This window comes from Dermacentor albipictus, chromosome 2 (assembly GCF_038994185.2).
Source record: "Dermacentor albipictus isolate Rhodes 1998 colony chromosome 2, USDA_Dalb.pri_finalv2, whole genome shotgun sequence".
NCBI classification, from domain to species: Eukaryota; Metazoa; Arthropoda; class Arachnida; order Ixodida; family Ixodidae; genus Dermacentor; species Dermacentor albipictus.
In genome coordinates this window covers 155998320-156019347 of record NC_091822.1, presented here as the reverse complement: position 1 = coordinate 156019347, position 21028 = coordinate 155998320, and the positions used below count along the sequence as shown (strand labels likewise).

The 21028-nt window shown below is 45.4% G+C and overlaps 3 protein-coding genes across 4 annotated transcripts in view; 2 read left to right on the top strand and 1 right to left on the bottom strand.

Moving 5' to 3' along the window:
* LOC135915511 (tetratricopeptide repeat protein 28-like) overlaps window positions 1–4197 on the top strand; it is a 54965-nt gene extending 50768 nt beyond the window's left edge. Inside the window, exon 27 of the mRNA XM_065448624.1 lies at window positions 618–4197. Coding sequence (XP_065304696.1) covers window positions 618–1939 — 1322 coding nt within the window. The 3' untranslated portion in view covers window positions 1940–4197. The remainder of the gene's footprint in view (window positions 1–617) is intronic.
* LOC135915509 (lysophospholipase D GDPD1-like) lies at window positions 3798–16564 on the bottom strand. 2 transcript variants are annotated; one of them, XM_065448621.1, is made up of 11 exons: window positions 16152–16564; window positions 15800–15925; window positions 15188–15230; window positions 14979–15114; window positions 13292–13337; window positions 12377–12498; window positions 12165–12254; window positions 10023–10156; window positions 7216–7281; window positions 5821–5872; window positions 3798–4931 (listed from the first exon to the last, which is right to left on the bottom strand). In XM_065448621.1, exons 1-11 carry the CDS (start codon window positions 16234–16236, stop codon window positions 4800–4802), a joined length of 1032 nt encoding a protein of 343 aa, XP_065304693.1. In that variant the 5' UTR covers window positions 16237–16564; the 3' UTR covers window positions 3798–4799. The 2 variants fall into 2 exon arrangements, with proteins under 2 accessions (XP_065304693.1, XP_065304694.1); XM_065448622.1 differs by having other exon boundaries at window positions 16251–16564.
* A 182-nt stretch (window positions 16565–16746) lies between these two features.
* On the top strand, window positions 16747–20497 carry Plekhm1 (Pleckstrin homology and RUN domain containing M1). Its single transcript, XM_065448619.1, has 2 exons — window positions 16747–18339; window positions 19303–20497. Exons 1-2 carry the CDS (start codon window positions 16945–16947, stop codon window positions 20218–20220), a joined length of 2313 nt encoding a protein of 770 aa, XP_065304691.1. The 5' UTR covers window positions 16747–16944; the 3' UTR covers window positions 20221–20497.
* Window positions 20498–21028: the final 531 nt, after the last annotated feature.

The following is a 21028-nucleotide window of genomic DNA, read 5'->3' as shown; positions in this document are numbered from 1 at the left end:
ATGACGAAAAATGGCATCAGCCACCAGGTGACCTAAGTTATGCCTGAGCAGTTTGAGGTTATCTGTTCTGCCTTAAGGCAGAAGGCACGTGGTATGATGCGACATCCTGTTTGACATGCGAGATGTTGAAAAGATGGCTGCATCAGCTGTTGGGAGCTGTGTCAGAACCTGCCAGACCTGTTGGATAGGACTGTTGTATATGGCAAATGGTGCATCAGGTCAGTCACTGAACCACACTGGCCATATGTCTCCTGCCTAATCCTTGGCTCTAGAAGTTTTCCTTGTTTCATCTGCATTGAGAAGCAACAACAAGTGCAGTCTGTTTTGAGACATGCAACACGGGATGCAAAATGTAGACTTGTATAGTGACTGTGCCATCGAAGTGCCATTGCTCAGGCATAAAGACTCTCTTTAAGACAAATATAAAAAGACCTTGCTTTCTCTGGAATTTAGCTTAACCACAGTATTGAATCTGTTGAAGGCTAGACAAAAGTGATTGTATTTCAAGCTAGTGCATGCATGAATAGTAGCCAGCCCCAAGACAAATTGCGGTTCACAGAAATTTGTGTAGATATATCGTACTAAGCTGCAACACTTATTCACGTCTCTTCCTCCAGATACTCAAGAAGCACCAAAGAACCTCAACTTTGACGACTCAAGTGACTTGGACAGCTTGGACAGTGACGCCCGCACAGACTCATCGCCACCCCCAACATCGGCACTCGGGTTTTCCTCTGGACCCTTGACTAGGCCTCGCCTTGGCCAAGGCACGGGCGCCTTCTCCAATTACGTCAGGGCAAGGGGAGAACCTGACGGTCGCACTGCGCCAGCATCGGACCAGAAGAACCGTGACAGTGACACCTTCACACCAAGCCCCGTCAACCCAGTGAGCGCTGCCTACACGAATCTTGTGGGACTCGTGGGATTTAAGCCAACCAATGCAGCATTAGTGCAGCAAGGAAAGATGCGAACTCTGTACAATAACGACAGTTCACCACTCGACGACTCCGGAAAACGGCCAGACAGTTCATCATCTGCCAGCTCCGACTGGGACGCTGGTCAGATGACAGTGCGTCGTCAGAATGGCAACACTAGTAGCAGCAGCAGCAGCAGTGCTCGCGCAGCCGCCTCAAGCGAAAACGCGGAAGCGACACCCTCTGCCGTGTCGAGGAAAGCTCCCTCATGTTTTGAATCCCAGAGCAGCGATTCCGACAGAAATGACTTCTCTCTTGACCGACCACGTTTCGGAGCGGGAATCTCCCGGCCGCCACCACCACCACTCGCGACGCCGAGGACAAGCCTGGGCAGCCAGTCCAAGCAGAGCAGCAGACGGCTGAAGCAGACGATGAATGCCGAACAGCAAGAACCATGCATTGAGATGAACACGCTGCTGAGTCCTACCTGTGGCAACGGTGAGGGACCTGCGCAAAGGGACAGAAGCATGCGGGACCACATTCTCTCCCACCAGATGCGGCACTTCTCGAGAGCACCGCCAATTTCGGACGTGTACCATGACCGAAACCTGGGGCTCGGTTTGGCGCCGTCCCTCTCCAAGATTCTGGCAGATGATGGCGGGAAGCTGCTCTCGGAGCGGGCTGAAGAAAATGGCACGGTCGAAGCGATCAGGTCAAGCTCTCCTCCGCCATTGGTGTCAAGGAGGTGCAAGCCACCACCACCGCCTCCAAAAATAGCGGCAAAGCCGCACAGGTTGCAGAAAGGCCGGATAGGAGACATCATTCGCGGTGCCGTTGGTGAAAGCAACGGCTTTGCCTTGACGCTCGACGCTGAAAAGACAAACGTTGCAGAAGAACGAAAGCCTAGCAGTGAAAGCAGTGATGATGGTTCATCGCAAAACAGAGACGCTGTTTCGACAGTGCGGAGAAAACCGAAATCCATAGGTACTGATGACGGTTCACAGACTGCAGTGTCGGAATGCTGAGTGACATATTGTTTATGTTTTGGATGGGCGAGCTCTGTGATGATGCACGAACAGATGAGAGCGATGCCCCATGTTTGCAAAAGACAGAGTACTTTGTGTGCGTGTGAGTGCTGTGTGGAGTAGCGAAGATGCACCACTGGTGGTGCCAACATTTGCCATACCCCGTGTACAGGTGATGAGAGTTACTATGTTATTATTTATGAGTCCATTCAAACGTATGCATGCCAGGCACGCTACCACGAGATGTGATGAATGTAGACTTATGCGGATGAGCTTGCGCCTTACTTTAAAGGAACACTAAACAGAAAGGCTACAGGTGTATTGGTATTTTACGCTTCTAGAGAACCAATTAATTGGCAAGCAAGAAAAGTGTACAAAAGAACAACATGGGTGGCGACACCACCTCAAAGTTTGTCATTTGCGTACTAGTTACGCACGACGTCAGAAATTTTTGACAGCATCTGTGTAGGGCTAGTTAACAGCTTATAGAATAATGAAGTGTCATTGCAATTTAAAGGGACGAAAGACTTACCATAGCATTTTTAAAGAACATCTACACAAAAACAGCTCAAATATGTGAAAATATATATACTGAAATCAGGGACGTCATGCTACTGGAGATGTCGTTTAGGCACAACAATGAATGAAGAGAACTTTGGATTTTGTTTTCTCGGTTAGTCATTCACTTTTACATCAAACAGGTGCTGCTAGAACATTGAAATACTATCACGTCTTATCTTGTTTGTTGTTGCTTTTTAGTGTCAGGTTAACTGAGCTCCAACAACGTGCCTTTCGAGACTCTTTGCGTTGTGTTCCAAGCTCTTCTCAATTTTCCCGCCAAAGGTACTTTATGCTTTTAAACATAATGCATCATTTGCATTACTATCGGTAGTTGCTACGTGGGCAACAAAAATAAATTGCCCCAGTAGCATCAGCTGGTGATAATTAAGTGTGTATTTTGCCTTGCGATGCGAATGTGCAACGTATCGCCTAGAATAGCTTTGTCGCAGCATGGCGAAGCTTACCGACTCATTGTAAAAATTATTCCTGGAGCCTTGTTTTATGCCAATAATTGTTGGCAGTTGTATTTGTGTGAAACCACGAGTGTTATATGCGATTAATGTGTGCTTACTATGTGTGCATTCTTCCCCAGCCCTAGTTCTCAGTAGTAGTATTTGGGAGTGCAGGTTATGTGTAGGAGTAAGATAAACACATCAAAATACAGTACCTGCAGCAAGTCCCATTTACATGAACACAGATAGAATCACAAACTCAATTAGTAAAAGGACAATTAGAGCAAAGTGCTCTATCAATCTAGCCTAGCAGTAGGTTAGTTCTTCAAAACTGTCTCGGCTTTCCTTTGGTGGAAAAAGAGATTCCTTCTCAATGGTGAAACTGACGGCCACACTTCCATTTTTGTATCATGCTCAATAACACCACAAGCAGCATTGGCGAGGACACCGATTTTGGGCAGTTTCACCTGTATGTGGGTGCTTTTGTGTATGAATAGATAGAAGTTGCTATTTTTTAAATTTTTGCTCATGATTTTTAAACACGGTTTATCACTTTGTTATAAAGATCTAGCCTAGACTTGGCCAAACAAAGTTAGAATCGGGGAAATTGTAGAGGAGCTATTGCAGAAACTTCAACATGGTGTTTCCACATTTCATTCTTACTTTTATTTTCCCTTCACATCAAGTGTACGATAAAACTCTCACTTGCAACTTTGACACTGTAATCTAACAATGCAACCCACTCTAATCTCTCTAGTGTCCCCGTAGCCAAAGTTAAAGGCGCACGTCATTCATCGTGTCTCGTGGTTACATGTCTCGCACATTTTAGGAATGAAATACAAGAGGTCATTAAGCAACCTTTTCTTTTATTTCAGAATCTCTTCATACTCTCTTTATGTTCTTGCACACATACAAACACACACACACACGCACATATATATATATATATATATATATATATACGCACACAACAAACAGGAGGCACAGCCATTTCCATATGGAACAACAACAACAACAGAAAAAAAAGGACTTGTTCGAATACTCTTTGGTATGCGCATTCTGAGGTTAATCTCCCGAGTTTGTAAATATGTGCTACGTGTACATTTTCCCCTTTGGCTGTGTGGACTGTATTTTGTAAATGTGTCTCTTGTAAATGTGTCTCTTTTTTTCTTTCCCTGATGCAAAATGTGGGCGTGTAAATGTGATACAAAGCGTAATGTATTAAAGCGTCTGCCATGGCCCTAACGTGTGTGCGTGCACATTGTTTCTGAGGGCCAATGTGTGCACCGATTTGACGATTGGGAAGCCCGTGATAAAGACGAGGTCAAGAAATTAATGGGAACTTCACATTGGCATGGTTAACGAGAACAGCCACTGGACACCAAAACTTCCACACAAACATGTTACATAAGTAGCGCCTTGCTTTGCACCCGCAAATATATATATCACGTCTGTTCGATTGACTACACAATGACTTGATGAACATTACTGACTAACGAAAGCTGCACTAAGCTTCCCTAAAACTTCAGCTAAAAGAAAGGAGATGGAAATGTTTCGAGACGTTAAAAAACAAGTGTGGTTTCACCGGGTAAAATGGAGCGAAAAGAGTTTAGCTAAAACCCTGCCTCTAAGACAGCGAAGCACCTGGGTGTCGCGTACTTTTGAATGTGAAAAAGTAGATGTGGCCGAGACTGGCTACGTATCTCTGATATCTTTTTTTTCCTTGTTGTTGTGCATAAATACTTTCACTCTCGTTTTCCCACCCTCCCGCGAAAGCTTTTAAAAAATTGGCAGCGAAGTGTTCTCTTTGTCACAGTGAGAATCTTGCGTGAGATTTTTGCTGTCCCTCAACTCCCAACACTTGGGTTCTCTTCAAGGAACTCTCTGAGTAACGTGGGGCGATCTGTCATCACACCAGCAGCACCCATCGCGAATGCTCTCTCAAAGTCTTCTTTTTCGTTGAGCACCCACAAGTAAGTCTGCAAAAGGAAGGTGAAGACTTTTGTTTACCCAAAACGTTGACCGACGACAAGGCTTTCAAAACAACTCGGAATTAAGAATATTGAAGCAGCAAGCACCCGAACCACAACTTCAAGCCGCATCATTTTATTTGACTAAACAGTCAAGTTTGTATGATCATACTAGGTATCGTGTCGATAGCTCACTACCGTGGTGTTGTAATGATGCATGCAAACCATCGACAAAGTAATTTTAATTTCAGCAGTTGTACAGATGAGTTATTGTGCATCATACTCGGAACATACAAAGCATTAGCAGTTTTGAGTCTGTTTGTTGCAGTGCGATTCTGTGACTATGGTAAAGGTATAGAACCAAAGGCATTTGCGATTTGATTAAATTGGCATTTTTTTTTTCTCTTTAAGTGCAAGCAAACGCACGGCATCTGTCAGTGAAGTTTTACAGGGGCTCACTTTGTGACATAAGTACAGCAGCATCACATTTTACAGCCAATTCTGCACATTGTTTCATTTACAGCAGAGAAGTTACCCGAAATGTTTTAAGGAAGAAAAATAAAATAGCTAGCATCTAAACCTTTAAAGTTCATACTTCTAATTTCGTTTTTTCCGTGGCTACAAGACACCACGGCACTGTGAAGTTAACAAAGATATGCCAGTAATAATGGCTTTGCAAACAGTGCGTGGAAAAAGCAGCATCATTGGAAATAACAGAACACTCTAGTACGCAGTTTAGAAACACTGTGATTCACTGAAACATTATTAGGTGTTGCAGAAAAAGTTATGGGGTAGCACATCCCAGCCTTGTATCATTCTCATAATGGATTAGTATATTATTATGCAAATATTATACAGGAAGCCACACTGTACTCAAGAGATTAGAGCATCAACTCACTGGAATGCCTCGTTTTCGAAGATGATCTATCACAAACTTTCTCACCACCAACCTGCCAGGAAAAAGAAACATGTATTTGCTTTATGAGCCAAAAGGAACAACAGAAGGAGCTATGAAGACACGCGAGCATGAGACAAATGGAACCACGACCCTATCAACATGCATCCCATTCATAAACGTGCCAATCTCAATATGAGGAATGCTGCACCAGAAGCAAAAAGATACTAAAATTAGTGAAATGTACTAAAAATTGCTTCATAGCTCAACATGTTGATTGTTTGTTAAAGCTTCACAGACTTTGTTCTATAAGCATGCTGCTAACAAGCACTCTGCCCTATAGTCAAAGCAAGAATGATCTGTGCAACAGACAAAGCAAAATGCCTGAGACATTTATACATGAAATATACAGGTAATGCCTGCTGAAATTCTGGTTCCTGTTACGTATTGGTTCTATAAGTCGCTGCTGCAGGTAGGTTTCAATAAGCGAAGGGTACCGAAAATGGGGTTCTGAAAAACTGGTTAGCGGGTGTGCTGGTACTATTCCAAATTAGTTTTGCACTAAACTTGATGCAAGTCATTAACCAATTGGTGCCAATACGACAATTGCACGCAAGCTTTAAATATCTGGCACTTTATGATAAAAATCTTAAAAGTTGGCAGGTATGCATTTAGTTTAGATTACAACAACTATTTTTATGTCTTGGGGCAATGGACATAAATACAGGCTGCTGCTGCTGCTGCTGCTGCTGCTGATGATGATGATGACGACAACTGGTGCTATTTTGAGAGCTACGCATATGCTTTTGATAGGTGAAACTGAAAATTGAGCTTGGCTTGTTACATAAACCAAATTACAGACGACTTTTTGTGACTTCACTTAAAATGTTCTGGCTTCAAGAGCATAGCCCTTCATTTACATAGGAGTAGAAGATCACGTTTTTACTGTAGAAAAACCCCAACAATGTCTTCAATGTGGATATCTGCTTTACAACTTGAACAAATAACCTCCTAGTAAACATTTTCTAGCCATTTTCTCCACTTGCAACACAAGCAGGACAGGCATCGGTGAATTCCAGCATGGCATTTTTTTTTCATTAAGAAAAACAAACTACACACTGCACTCCACACTTACAGCAATGTCTAGTTTAGTTTAGCATTAGTTATGCATTAGTTTAGTAGCATTAGTTTAACATTTACTTGAGCAATAGGTATGGAAAAGATGCAGTAATACAATGATCGTTGGCAAGACGCTACCCAGTTGACCGCCTGAACTGCAGAGTCTCAGTGGCAGCAACATTGCTGTTAAGTGTCTCGAAGCCTTGAAAAACTATAACAGACTTCATGTGCCTACCGCTGTACTTGAACTGCCAGCTATGACTGAAAGGTAATACCCACCAGTCAAGTAACCTGAAGACGAGCCGTGACTTTGGTTGCTTCAGCTGTTCCATCATTGTGGGATTCCTGCAGGATGTGGGTGGTTGCACTAACATTAGTTTCTCTCTCTCTTGTCCTCGGACGCCATGTACAAACACATCCACCAATCGGCTAAAATTACTTTCTGGCAAATAAAAAGAAGTGAAGAGATTATCCTCGCAGGACTACTCTTAGAGCAGCCCTTCTTTTGCCCCCCCCCAACGTAGCTTCCCTGCTCGAAAAAACACCTTCACAATGGTGGCATGCGGGGCATCCTTGGAGTAAAAAAAAATTGTTCTAGAAACCATTTAAGAGGAAGCTTTAGCTCGGCCCCAACTCCGACGCGGCCTATTCAAATACATGTAAAACGCAAGAACGCTTTTCTGAAATAAACCATGGACCGATTTTAATGAAATTCGAGAGAGAAATTCAAATTCTAATAACTTTTGGAAGCGGAATTTTGATTTAAGGCCTGCATTTTGCAAGAAGAATCTTCAAAAATTCGAATGTTCAAAATACATAGATGCCCGAAGCTTATAAATTAATAGCTCTGCAGCAAGAATAGATATTACGGTTCTGTATACAGCATCCATTAGATCATTCAAAGCGGACAAATTTGATATGTCAGTTTATATCTTACATGAAATTTTTACATTGTGTACAAGGGTTCTGCAAAAAGCTGTATTTCCATATTACTGAATTTTTAAAAATTCATGTGTAACATATCAATTTTGTCCACTTTGGATGTACTATCAGATGCAATTGACAGAATTGTGATATCATTTTTCCTTGCTAAGTTTACAGAGTTGTAAACTTGATAATTTCATTTTCTGAAAATTTTCAATTTTGCCAATTTTTAATAAAATATTGACGACTTAAATAAAAAATTTTAAACCAACAGTCACTAGATTTTAAGTTTGTCTTTTATGTGCAACAAACCTCGTCAAATTTGGTGCAGTGGTTGCAGAGAAAAACGAATTCTCCTTTTGCTTGTGTTAAGTAGGAGCACCCGAGCTAAAGCTTCCTCTTAAGATGACAGTCAAAGGAAGTGAATACCTTGTGTGGACCGCAGAAAGCAAATGGACACAATAGCAATACTTATGAAGTATACTGTTGAGGTTAAATGACAAGGTTTGACGATGGCAACACAAATAACTGCCAACATGTTTTGGTAGACAGTATGACACTGTGACGACAACAACGGTGGTGGCGCAATGATGATGATGGAGATGATGATGGAAGCAAGACCACGACTGCATGATGACAACAGAATCTCAACATGGAGACAACAACAGCATGAGAACATCCGCGTGCTTCCTTTTCTGCTTGTAGTTAGTCCACGGAAGCCAGATACTCCTCCGACGATTTGCTTTAAAGATCATGCAGATCCCATGCACTGTGGGAGTCGGTCTAAGCAAAGCTGCGGCGAGCTGGCAAGATGAAGTGGTACATCTTGACAAGAGAGGTATAGTGAATTTTGACCTCTGAATGCACTCTGCAGCCCTCGACCCAGGCTGCAGAGAAACACAACACAACGCCACCACCGAACGACCGCAGTACCTAAACCTTTGTATGTCAGAAAGCTCCCACACAAAAGCTCCCATACAAAAGCTCTGTGCATCTCAAAAGAGCTAGTTGGCCTTGGGCGACAAATGCGTTAGATAGCTCTCGCACGAGGGTACGTACCCTTCCACTCACTCGGACAAGATGCCCAGGCAGCACCCAACGATGCACACTAACCAAAGAAAGCTAGTCGCTTTAAAATGATGTGCAGCATTGCACCATATAACATCTGGTCCCTGCTTGCAAACATCTTTGCCTCTCTGGATGAAGCGAGTGATATTGCCAGTACTCTTGAGGGGAAAATTGGTGCACACTGGCAAGTCACTGTGCTGCAGCAGGTATACATGCAGTGAACTTGCATGAACCTTAGTTACCCGAGAAACATCCAGCGCTGCATTGAATTTGAGCCTCGAGTGCTTCCCTAAAGGTGGAAACAGACAGAACTTGTGGCAAACATAATGCGGGGAAGCTGAATTAAAAGTTTTGCAAAGGATTGATATATAATTTCAACTTCTTGTGGCACCGACATTATTTGTAGTGAAATGATGCTAAACAAGATGCCACGCCTCTCTAAGATCGCTCAGAATAAAAATATTTGACAAAAATATTTATCCTCGCCCTACCTACAAGAAAGTTCAAAGCTCATCCGTATACAAAGAAAAGGAAAAAAAATCATAAGTGAATGCCTATGATAGTGAATGCCTATGGCAACAGGGAGAAAAGAAAAGTGGGGTACCTGTTAGAATATAAACAATTGCTCTCAGTTCTGTGGTGTAGGCAGAGGTTGGGCTCCAGAGAGCATATTATTATGTAATGTATAGCCTGTTGCAGTCAAGGAAAATCGACAAAGTAACAGGACACACAAGTGTGTCGTGTTACTACTTTGCTTGTCCTCCACTGCAACAGGCTTTGTGCATCTACTGCTTGTATGGATCGCAAGTCCAAGTAGCTACGTCAGTGAAATAAGATTTGGGGTCCCTGCACCTTCCTGAACTCTGCAATTCCCAGGCTGCCACATGTATATTTGAGCAGTGGACTTAACAGGCTGGAACACCTCTCCTGACATAAAATCCTGGCTATGCCACTCTCTTAGACCGTCATTTCCCTCACACTGTCACTGCTAACCACTTATGTGATAGCATGACAACCTATGCAGTGAAAAATCAAGCAAATATGAATAGGAGTGCAGTTTTGAACAGAACATCTCAAAGGAAGAAAGGGCTTGCCTTTTCGCCACTGCAGGCAGGAGAATCTCCAGACAAGACTGTCTAAGTGGTACGAAGGGCAGTAGCCCACTGTAGGTCAGCAGGAGCAGGTAGACCACACATCGTGCCGAAAAGTAGAGCGGCACTTGTGGATTCTGCAAGCCACAGACGGACACGCAGGGCTGAATACACGCGCATTTTTACAAAATAAAGCGGAGGATCAAAATTTTGTCACTTTTACGCAGGAGGAATTAGACATCCTTTGGTTCATGTTACACAAAAGCATTATTTGATAAGGTATATAAAGCTTATTAAAGTAATAAGTAACAAGTGCTCACAAAATAACAAGGTATGTGCTAACAGTATTGAAATTTTACAGCGAAGCTCTATACGGCTAGAGTTCTGTACACTTTTGTTCTGCGTCAACAAAAACTATTTATCAATGGCTCATACCCCCGTAAGCATTCATGCTCCCGTAAGCAAGCAAAAAATGCAATGGCTCATAGCACCGTGATGCAGAGGCTACAAGCACTCAGCCAAGTGAAGCGAACAGTGCTTACATCCTTTCGAATCGTGCGTACAACATACAGAACAGCATGCTGAAAACTGTCATTATCAATGGCTCATACCCCAGTGAGCAAGCAAAAACGCAATGACTCATAGACCCGTAAGGTTCATGGCTACTCACTTTCCATGAGTCAGTTGCAATGACGCTAACCTTGTTGTCATTGTCGGTGATTACAATGTGGATGTGTCGGGACCGAAAAGGGAGTGGTTTACGCGTTTTATTTGTGTACCATAGCGACCACAAGGCCATCATCACCACCATCACAACCAAAAAATAATGACCCACCGATCAATACAAATAAAGACCACCGATCAAGACAATAAATGTGTGTGCGTACCTTCATTCAAAATTCTGTGTTGTGTGCTAAACAGCTTTGCTAGTCATCCACCTTCACAGAGTGGGTTGGCTCATGAATTTTTCTTATAAATTAATAATTTGGGCACTTGGTTCCTAATTCTCGCAACAAGTGCTCAGTGAAAAAGTTAGATTTATAAGAGCTTTGAGTGCATCGATGCCAAACTCTCATTAATGAATGAGAGACATGAAAAAAGATCAAAGATAAAGATTAAAGGCTGTGCCTGGTTGGATTGAATTACACTTGGGGATCGGGAAAAGGGAAATGCCAGATAAGATATAGGTAAGATAACAAAATTAGTTATTAAAGAGGCAGTCTGTGAACCTAGTCGTAGAGAAAAACTGACGAAAGCAAGAGTACTAAAGTTAGAGGTAGATAAAATGTGATGTGAATGCTTCCCCAGGTCAAATATTGCACAGTGATATTTGTCTCAGTGGCTGAAAGGGCTTGCACAATAGCTGCAAATATGTTCCTAATGCAGAAGTATGTGCTGACGCAATGGTTCTCGAACTCTTAGATGTCGGGGACCCATGCACTTTCTCATAGATTTTGCAGGGACTCCCTTGAATGTGGGAGGGTATTATATGTCATGCACAGGAAACCAGACATCAGAATAGGTTAATAAAACTAAAACATGTCGTACTTCAATCTTGTAAAGTTACACCTAAAGTAACTTTTTTGATTCCCTGTGCTGAAATTGCGCTGACATCACTTTCTTTTGAAGGCAGTCTAAGCTCGAAGTTGGAGTTTATGTGCACCCTGCGCTTTATTTTTGATCCAGAAGTCGACAACATGGCTTCATGAACGCAGGTCACTGCAAATGCTCTGTCAGATGTTTTGATACCTGCTCTTTTGACAAAATGCACCCGCCAATAGCATGTCACTAGGGCAGTCTTTATGTACCCTCCTTGAGCTGTCTGGACAACCTTTGGAGGTTCCTAGACTGTGGTATAAAAAAAAAAGAATACACTTCCATGGGCAATTTGACACCCTCTGCTGGAAATCTCCAAACCCTTGGGTTTTCATGGACTCTGGGTATCTTAAGAATGCACATATTCATGCTCATTTTTCTGATGCTATAGCATGGCTTCCTGGGCAGTGCTTACGTAAGTTTCAATGCAAGTGCATCAAAGAATTTAGCCCACCAGGCACTGCCTAGAGCTGGCTGTAGCTCTTCCAGCAACAATGTGCCGAAAGGTTGTTCTTGACTTGTGATAAGCTTCAGTAAACGTTTTCTCACCAGCTTGTAACACTTGGTGGCAACACTATGGTGGAAGCTTCCCCACACTGTGATGTCCTCTCTGTTGAACTCTTTGATGAGCTCGTGCACCTGAAAAAAGCAGACCTGGTGTTAAAGAAGGCTGCAGGCGCACTGCCTTACTAAGTCACAAAACTGCTTGTACGGACGACAGCAGTTGTGCAAATTGTCCACAGGGCCTTTCAGAGACTCACCTTGTGCACAAGCTTGTCATTGTTGGTCTTGATGTCGATGTTGACAGGCACGCTTGGAAAAAGGGTAAAAATGTCGCTGAGCAGAGGTATCTTTCGATCCTCGCACACTGGACTTGGTGCCCCTGCAACGAAAAATGAGTTACAATGCCCGTTTGACACAAACCGTGCCCATAGACATTATACGAGAATTGAAGTTCAAGGAACCCCAATGACTGGTTGTGTGGGCATAGCAATAAGGCAGTGAGGCAGGGGTTCAATGGGCATTTTGATCGGGTGTTGCAAAGAGTGTGAACTCAAGTTTTGATGTTGCTCTATTGGTGGCAAGGATGGAAGCTGGCTTACAGCAGAGATTATAGAAGTCACTGCAATCACACGCTGCAGCACATATGGACCCTTTGTCTCATTATAAACTATTAAGGATTTGCAATTTCTTAGCATTACACGTGGAGGTCACATCACTTGACAAACAGTATCATGTTCCTCTTTTCATTATTGTGTTTTGTTTAATCCCTTGCAATTCTTGTAAGATTTTACCCTGTATATATTGTTGCTTATATTGCATTTTTGTTGCGTCTGTTATATATCATGTTTATCAGACAAAAATTAGTAGTTGGAAGCTAAGCATTGTTCCTGTTGCGTTCTGCATATTCATCTTTCATTAGCCCCGATAATTTGTTACTGTGAGTTACCAATTATCCCAAACCCAAACACTTAGCTAAAGCTTCCGCCACTCAACCACATGAGCAATAAAGCTTTGAAGTATATGCATGATCTTCCTGAGCACATTCACCATTAACTTTACATATGTATTCAGTATGTGACCTAGAAGAAGCTAGCCACTAACATACTAAAATCTCACATTTTTGTGACTACAGCGCTGCTGGCCTTTGCACAGAATAACTGCGGATATCTTACCATTGCAGAAATCAACCTGTAAGCTTGGCTTCAACGGTGGCAACTCCTGGCAAAAAGAAGAAAATAAAAAGCAGATAGAAACATTATTTCTGTCAAACATTAAATGTATAAAATTTAACACTTCAAAGCCAGGTTGCAAAACAATGCTTGTGAAAGCCACTTTGCTACACATGTGAGGCCTATGTAGAAACAAAAGATGTTTCAACATTTAACACATGAAATGAAGTTGTATGTGCTCGTAGTTTTCAATAAGTGCAGTCAAATCCGTACTGCACCTGTGCGCTACATGCTCACAAGTTGTACTTTACGTGACTGGCTTTAATAAATCATTTGGGATAGAGTAGAAGACAACAAAATAAAGTGTGCTGCATAAAAAAATAATTAGCAATAATTTATAAACAAGGGCTGTGTATAGCCTTCTCTAAGACTGCAGGTGCAGAGATGACCAAAGCTGATACCATAGTGCGCCATCGTAACAACTACACCTGCGTTAAGTGAACACCAACAAATGCCCCATGGTGCCTATGGTTGGTCGAGAGCCTTATTGTGAAACGACTCCACATCGAACTTTAAAGGTGCAATAAAAAGGCAAACCATGATGCGAGTACTTCTGTATTGAGGCAAAGCACGCTTGGTAATGACTGTGCAACAGTGCTCTACGTGCACCAAACTTGCTGCTCGAGAGTGTCCCTATGAAAAATCCAGGGAAAACAAGGGGAAGGCGGGAGATGGAGTTCAAGACGATGAGCAAAACGAGAACAAGGTGAAAGCAGGAGCCAAAGTTTCGACAAGTGGACTTGTGTTCTTCAAGGCAAGATATGCTTTCCTCGCCACAGTATATATACGTGGGGTTCTTCTAAAGGGGAGAGGGCGTAAAGTGGGTGGGTGCGGCAACGAGTGAAGGTGTGTTAGCGTGTCGAATTGAGAATAAAAGAATGCTGTGCACAAAGCCAGGGGCTCGGCCGTCTGTCAACCATGTGTCAACGCATGCGTGTTAGCCGGCGTGTCAACGGTGTCTGACAAGCTTACAGGTGGATTTCTGCAATGGTAAGATATCCACAGTTATTCTGTGCAAATGCCAGCAGTGCTATAGTCACAAAAATGTGACGTTCTAGTATGTTAGTGGTTACAAATGTTAGCAGTCAGCTAGAAGCATAGGTCGCCTTGAGGAAGACAAGTCCACTTGTCGAAATGTTGGCTCCTGCTTTCACCTTGTTCTCGTTTTGCTCATCCCCTACGACCAATGTGATACCTCCATTCTTGCATAATCATCATCATGCAAATTGACGTAAGCTGCTAGCCGACATTAATGATGAGTTAGTTAACCAAATCCTAAACTACTTGCTTCTGCTTAGGGAAGCTCTGGTGTACTTGTGCAATTGCTCACCGAATTTTTCAGACCCCAAACACCATGACGAAGTTAAATTTCCTCGCAGCTTTAAGCAGGAAGCAAAGCATCCAGACATTTACTTTGTGTGTGCAACCTAGGCTGTGCACATGTCGGCTGCAGGCTGTGCCCAGGCAATGAGGAAATTCGGTTCTGTCATGAATTTCAGAGAAAAAAAACTTTAAGCAGCTGTGCTTGCTCAAAAAGCTACCAGAAACAGATGCAATGCTTGAGGTGGAGCACAGTGACAATAACCGAATATGCCTCAGAAACACAACAAAAAATCAATGGGTTGCTTACATCGTAGTTGAGTTCCGATATGCTCTTGTTTACACCTGCACACCGCAGCAGGATGGAGTCGTGACAGACAACCACTTTTTCGTCTTTTGTCAGCTGGACGTCCAGTTCTATGAGCTCTGTGCCAACCTTCAACGCGCTGCGCAGAGTGACTAAGTTAGAGTTACATAGTTTAAAGAAAAACTAGCACGTGGTTTGTGTACTTTACTCACTGTCTGAAAGCTGAGATTGTGTTCTCCAAGTTCTCCGCCGATCCTGGACAAGCGAGATATATATTTTGTTAGGGGGTGGTCAACAGAAGAGTGGTAAGGTGCATGGCTATGACCAGGAGAGGTGTTGGCTGCTTTAGGAATGCACAGCACCAGCTACAACAAATCCTTTTTTTTTTCTCTCTCTCTTCTTAATGGGAACAAAGCTACTACAAATCGCCTGGTACACATTGCACACACAACTCCATTGTATATCAGCTAAAGCTGGATTACCTGAAGAGACATTACTTGCACGTCAAAATACAGATTGACGTTAGTTAATCAACAATGTTTCATCACTTAACCCTTAATTGTTCAGATTAGATTACACATCTCAATTGTGGACCTGCAGCCGAGGAATCATGAATTCGTATAACACTTAGCTGAAATTTTCCTGCGCTTAATTAGCAAACAAATACGAGAAAGACTTCTCAAAAATTGCGACAAACTTAATTGGTGTCCTAGTACTTCGTTTCTTTTTTCACAATTCCACTTAAATAAGTTTGTTTACACCAAAACAACTAATGACGTGGTACATCGCGCGGCATACGATACAGTTTTGACGCCCCAACTCACCACCGCGATGGCTGATATGTCGACAGGGGAACTTCAACTGCTTTCTTCGATGCAAAAGGTGCGGGTATTTGAAGAGTATCAGCGACGTTACGATGTAGCCGCCCAAGAGCGTTACAGCAAACATCTCTGTGAAAGGAGAAGACGCGCACCACATATATTGCACACGCACGACTGCCCACGTACACAATGTGCGCGACTGTTCTTCCTCTCAGCGGTTACAACATACGCGGTCCTTTCGGGTATATTGCACACGCGCGCACGCAGCGATTATCTCGGATATGACGATCGTGCGATTTCAGATAAGTGCGCACGGCGCACAAATAACAATGCGATTAATTAAGCTGCGATTTACCAGGCGTGCTTCCAGAGTATCGGTATTTGATCAGAGGTAGCAGTCCGGCAGAGGCGTCGAAAAGGTTGGGCAGGAAGGACGGCATCGCGGTGTGTTTACCTCGGCGAGTTGAATCAGCTGTGTTTGCCACTCAAGTCACCGGCATTCGTCAGAGCGCGCGGCGACTCTTCGGTGGCCTCGGGCGAAATGCGACGCTTTGACCGCGACTCCCGCGGCGCAGCGCGATCGCATCACCGCCGCATGTGTTGGCGGTGGGGGCAAAACGACGGAGAACTCGGGAATTTTTTTTTTATAAAACCGATGGGAATGTTCGGCGATAAATGCGCGGAACATCCAATGGATGATGCGGCTCGCTGACTTCACTACATGACACCTGTGATTACACCACGGAGCCGACGAAGCGCTGTTGTCGTTGGTGATAATGCAACCGTGCTGCTAACTGTTGCAATCTCCGCACATTTTAACACAACAACAGTTTTTGCTTGCCTCAAATTGCTAAATAAGTGTTAACACTTTTGTTTAAAAAACGCAAGTAGATGTCTTGTGTGTTTACTTTTTTTTAAATATGCACTGAAAGAAAACGAAACAACAATGTTTTTAGAGGGCGCCGCGTGCGCGAAAAAGTTTGGAAGATGTTGGCCGATAATCAGAGATGGGCGCAGTGTAAATAGAACACGCTCGCGTCCTCGACATGCGGGTTTTGATATTGTTAGGGGACGTTTAAGCAAAACGCCGAACAGCCCTTGCGCTTGGCTTCGCGTTCAACAAGTCGGACGTGGGTTTCGGTGTCAAGATGGTCCCGCTCTGGAAAAAGGCGACGTCCCCGACCATCGAGGAAGCGGCGCGGGACATTGTCATCAAGCGTTCGCTGACCAAACAACTCGCTGGCTGCGTGCGCGACTTACAGCAGGAACTCGTCACCGCTGATCCCGTCGTCACGGGTGGCGAGGCAGTCTCCAGGGTTTGCTTCTGTCTCGAGGCCATCTTCATCCACGGCCTCAAGGACAACATCGTCAAGAAGATGTCCAGCGTGTTCAGCAACAGCTCCACCGAGAAGCTGCCGACGCCCGACTTCTGGCCCGTGGCAATGGTCTACTCGCACAAGGACGTTTTAGCTCAAATCGCCGGTCTCAACCAGATCAGCACAGACATTGGGCGCTGCCGAGCATGGCTGCGCCTCGCGCTGAACGAGTCCCTGCTTGTCAGCTACGTCGAGGCCATGATACGGGACCCGAAGACACTGCGCTGCTACTATCGCCAAACTGCGTACATGGCCGACCGGGAGCAGCCGGACATCGTGAAGCAGTTCCTCGAGGGTCTCTCGGGTTACTCGTTCGGGCTACCCGTGAACTGCGCCGCCCTCAACTGCTGGAACACCATGCCGCTGCAGCTGGCCGGCCTGCTCAAGTCGGCCGAACGAATGGAGCCCGTGATGCCCGCGTACGACGTCGCCGACTTCTTCCAGCACGAAGCGGGCCAATCGAGGCGTATGCGCAGCAAGCTGTCCGTGAGCTCGAGCCGCACGATGACGTCCTCCATCGCGATCCAGGCGAGCGAGCCGCCACCCTCGGAGTCCCAGAAGCAGTCGCACGGCGTCGGCTGCGGCAGCGACAGCGGCGTCGACGTCGCGATGGCGGGCGCCTCGCTGCCCGCTGCTGCGGCGACACCGTGCGCCGGCGCGTCTTCCGCGAGCGAGGCGAACCCCGATGCGCCGCCGGAGCAGACGAAAGTGATCGAAATCAAACCCCCGTCGTCGCCCAAACACGAGGGCGCCGTGGCGGCTTCGGCCGGAAGCAGCATCAGCGCGGCACAAGTGCGCGAACTCTTGCGAACCCTGAACCTCGACGCGAACGAAGGCAGCGCGGCGACGGCGGCCGACGTCTCCGGGTCGCCGGCGTCGGTGCCGGACTTCGACGTGCTCGACAAGTTCCCGCACGAGTCGCGGAGGTCCTTCGGGAACGTGCTGGACCCGACTCAGGGCTGGTCTTCTCCGTTCGAGGACGAGTACGAGGACGTGGGCTCGCCAGCTGCGACCGCCGACAAGTCGGACGGCTCGGATGACCTGGAACAGCAGAGCTACGACTCCCTGGTGCTGAGCTACACGCAGAACATCAACCAGCAGGTGTGCGGAACGCCAGAGATGAGGGACCTCATCACGTCGGCCATCAGACCATGCACAGAAAGCCAGGTAAGGTCTACCATTGTCTATAGTTCATTTTTGGAAGGCTCTATGTTTTGAGTGTGCCCACTGTAGGGTCCCGTCTCTCGTGAACACTACACACCATTCACGTGTGCGCAGGACCCATCACTGGCATGGAGCAATGGGCCAGAAATAAATGTCTTGTCTAAAGTCTTCATTGACTTCATGATCTTGAAAAAATCGTTTCCAAGTTTCATTGGGCCTTCATAAATGTTTTTCACTTTAATGTACAGTGCTCACGGATTGAAACGCAACACTGAGAGCGTTTTGAGCGTACACTTACTGCTTCCGGCTGCCAGTGACTGTGGTTCCTGGCGTGCCGCCAACAGCAGTCGCTCAGCAGTGCGTGCCGCCACATTTTTTCGCGGCATTCTCTGCTCGGGCACTCCTGTTACGCGTGCCCTTCCGATGCGGCAGATATTGTGTGCAAATAAGGCACTGTTACGTTCATCGGAATAAAACGAACATCTGCACGAAGGAATAGCAAAAGTTTACGTTCTGGAATAAACTGTGCAATTCTGTCATGCAGACGTTCGTTTCATTCAGATGAACATAACGGTGCCATACTTGCACAGCATATGCGCCGCATTGGAAGGCTACGCCTAACAGCACGCGAGCAGACGATGTCGCGATACTGTCGGCACGCAAGCGCGCCAGGCTTGCAGCGCCCTGCTGGCACTGTGCAGAACTACAGTCCCACTCACTGGCAGCCGGAAGCAGCAACCGAACGCCCAAAACGCTCTGTCTCTCGGTATACCACAATGCAACACCTTGCTTCCATGAGCGGCGCTGCATGTACCGGCGGCCACATGCTCACAGTGTCGCGTTTCAATCCGTGAGCACTGTATACTTAACATGTAACATCACAGTAAAACATTGCCCTCAGTTGGCAATCTTTTTACTGTGACAGTATGTGTTGATGGTACATACCTTTTTGTATTTACATTTTAGGCTACACCAGGCAATGCAAATGTAAAGGCTGAAGACCAGCGTTCCAGTGCAGACTCCCTTGATGACCTGGCAGACTTCGAGGTGGTTCCTACAGAGAGGGCCCCTGACGTTCGGACAAACGAGCTACTCTCGTTGATGGGCCACATTCAGCAAGAAAAAGGCCTCGACCAGCAGGGATATGCCTGTCGAGGCTGTAACTGCCCTATTGGCATGATCTACGGCGCAAGCTCAGTGTGCTCTTACGATGGCTACTCGTACTGTCCGGAGTGTAGCGGCAATGAGGCGAATGTGATCCCAGCCCGTATAATTCACAACTGGGACTTCCGCAAGCACCCTGTCAGCCGTGAGGCTAAAGAGCTGCTGAAGAAGTACGAAGCTGAGCCTCTGTTAGACCTGAGGATACTGAACCCTTCGCTGTATGATGCTGTTCCCGAGCTGGCTGCGACACAGGTTCTTCGCTCGCAGCTGGGTTTCCTGCGGCCTTACCTTCAGACGTGTTCTGAAGCGGCGTCCAGTGCCCTTCGGAAACTCATTTGGCCTAGGGAACACCTGTACGAGCACATTCACCTGTACTCCACCTTTGACCTCCTACAGGTGCCATCAGGTAGTCTGCAGCGGACTCTAGAGAAGGCAATCAAATTTGCCCGCGGCCACGTTCTGGACTGCAACCTGTGTGCAGCAAAGGGCTTCATTTGTGAAATCTGCCGGGACCCTGCTGTCATCTACGCCTTCGATACGGATGCGACCTATCACTGCAGTGCGTGCTTTGCAGTGCACCACCGCACCTGCATCGAAGACAGCGGTCGAGTCTGCCCGAAGTGCGAGCGAAGGCGTCAGCGGAAGGAGCAGGAGCAGGGAATGGTGCTTTGCTCCGGGTCAGACGTGACAGCCGACAGTGCCTCTGTCTTTGCCTCTTGAGTCGAGGCACGACAGATCTTCGGACAGTAGTGGAAAGGCCATTTTTACTTGTGCCGAACAAGGGCTTAAGTGAGCTGCAGACAAAGAGCTTTTAAACTCTGATGGTTTTGATCAATTTCTGACAAAGAGGGAGAAAGCCGTCGATATAGGCAGCAGCTTTACTGAACTGCTGAGCTATCTTTGCGCTTCTCAATGCAAATGACAAAAAAATTTTTAACATGGCTTTTTATTTCGCACTGGTGCCTACATGAATAAATGCATGCATCTGACAAATGTATAGAGTGTAAAAATCTCGTAACATATTTTTATCTAATGGGTGCCATCATTCTCAGTGCAGCATGTCGACTTGTAAGATGCTTAACATGTGCAATGTGTAAAATATGAGAACAAAGGAAATATGCTTTAGTAGATTGGATTTTTGTACTGTGCACTTCATTGTGCTATCTCTCATTGCATCTGGCACCAGTTTGACATGTACTGCAAAGTGACAATGCTCCACACAGCTGGATATTGACATGCTTTCTCGAGATCTTATTTGGAGGCAGCTTTATTTTGTTTGTATGGTGCCTGCGTAAACCTAAACCTTTCCGCTGATGCCACTCAGCAGTATTTGTGTGTGTGTGTGTATCCTTTTTGTTTAGTGTGTTTTCATTTCGACACACTGCTTAGATCTACAGATATGTATCCTGTACAGTGTTGGTCCACTCTTGATAAGGCTCTGCACTCACCTAGGCAGTAGTAGCTTATCTGGCGCGATAGCATTCTCCAAGCGGTGGGCTTGTTTATAGGACATGACTGCCCTGGGTTG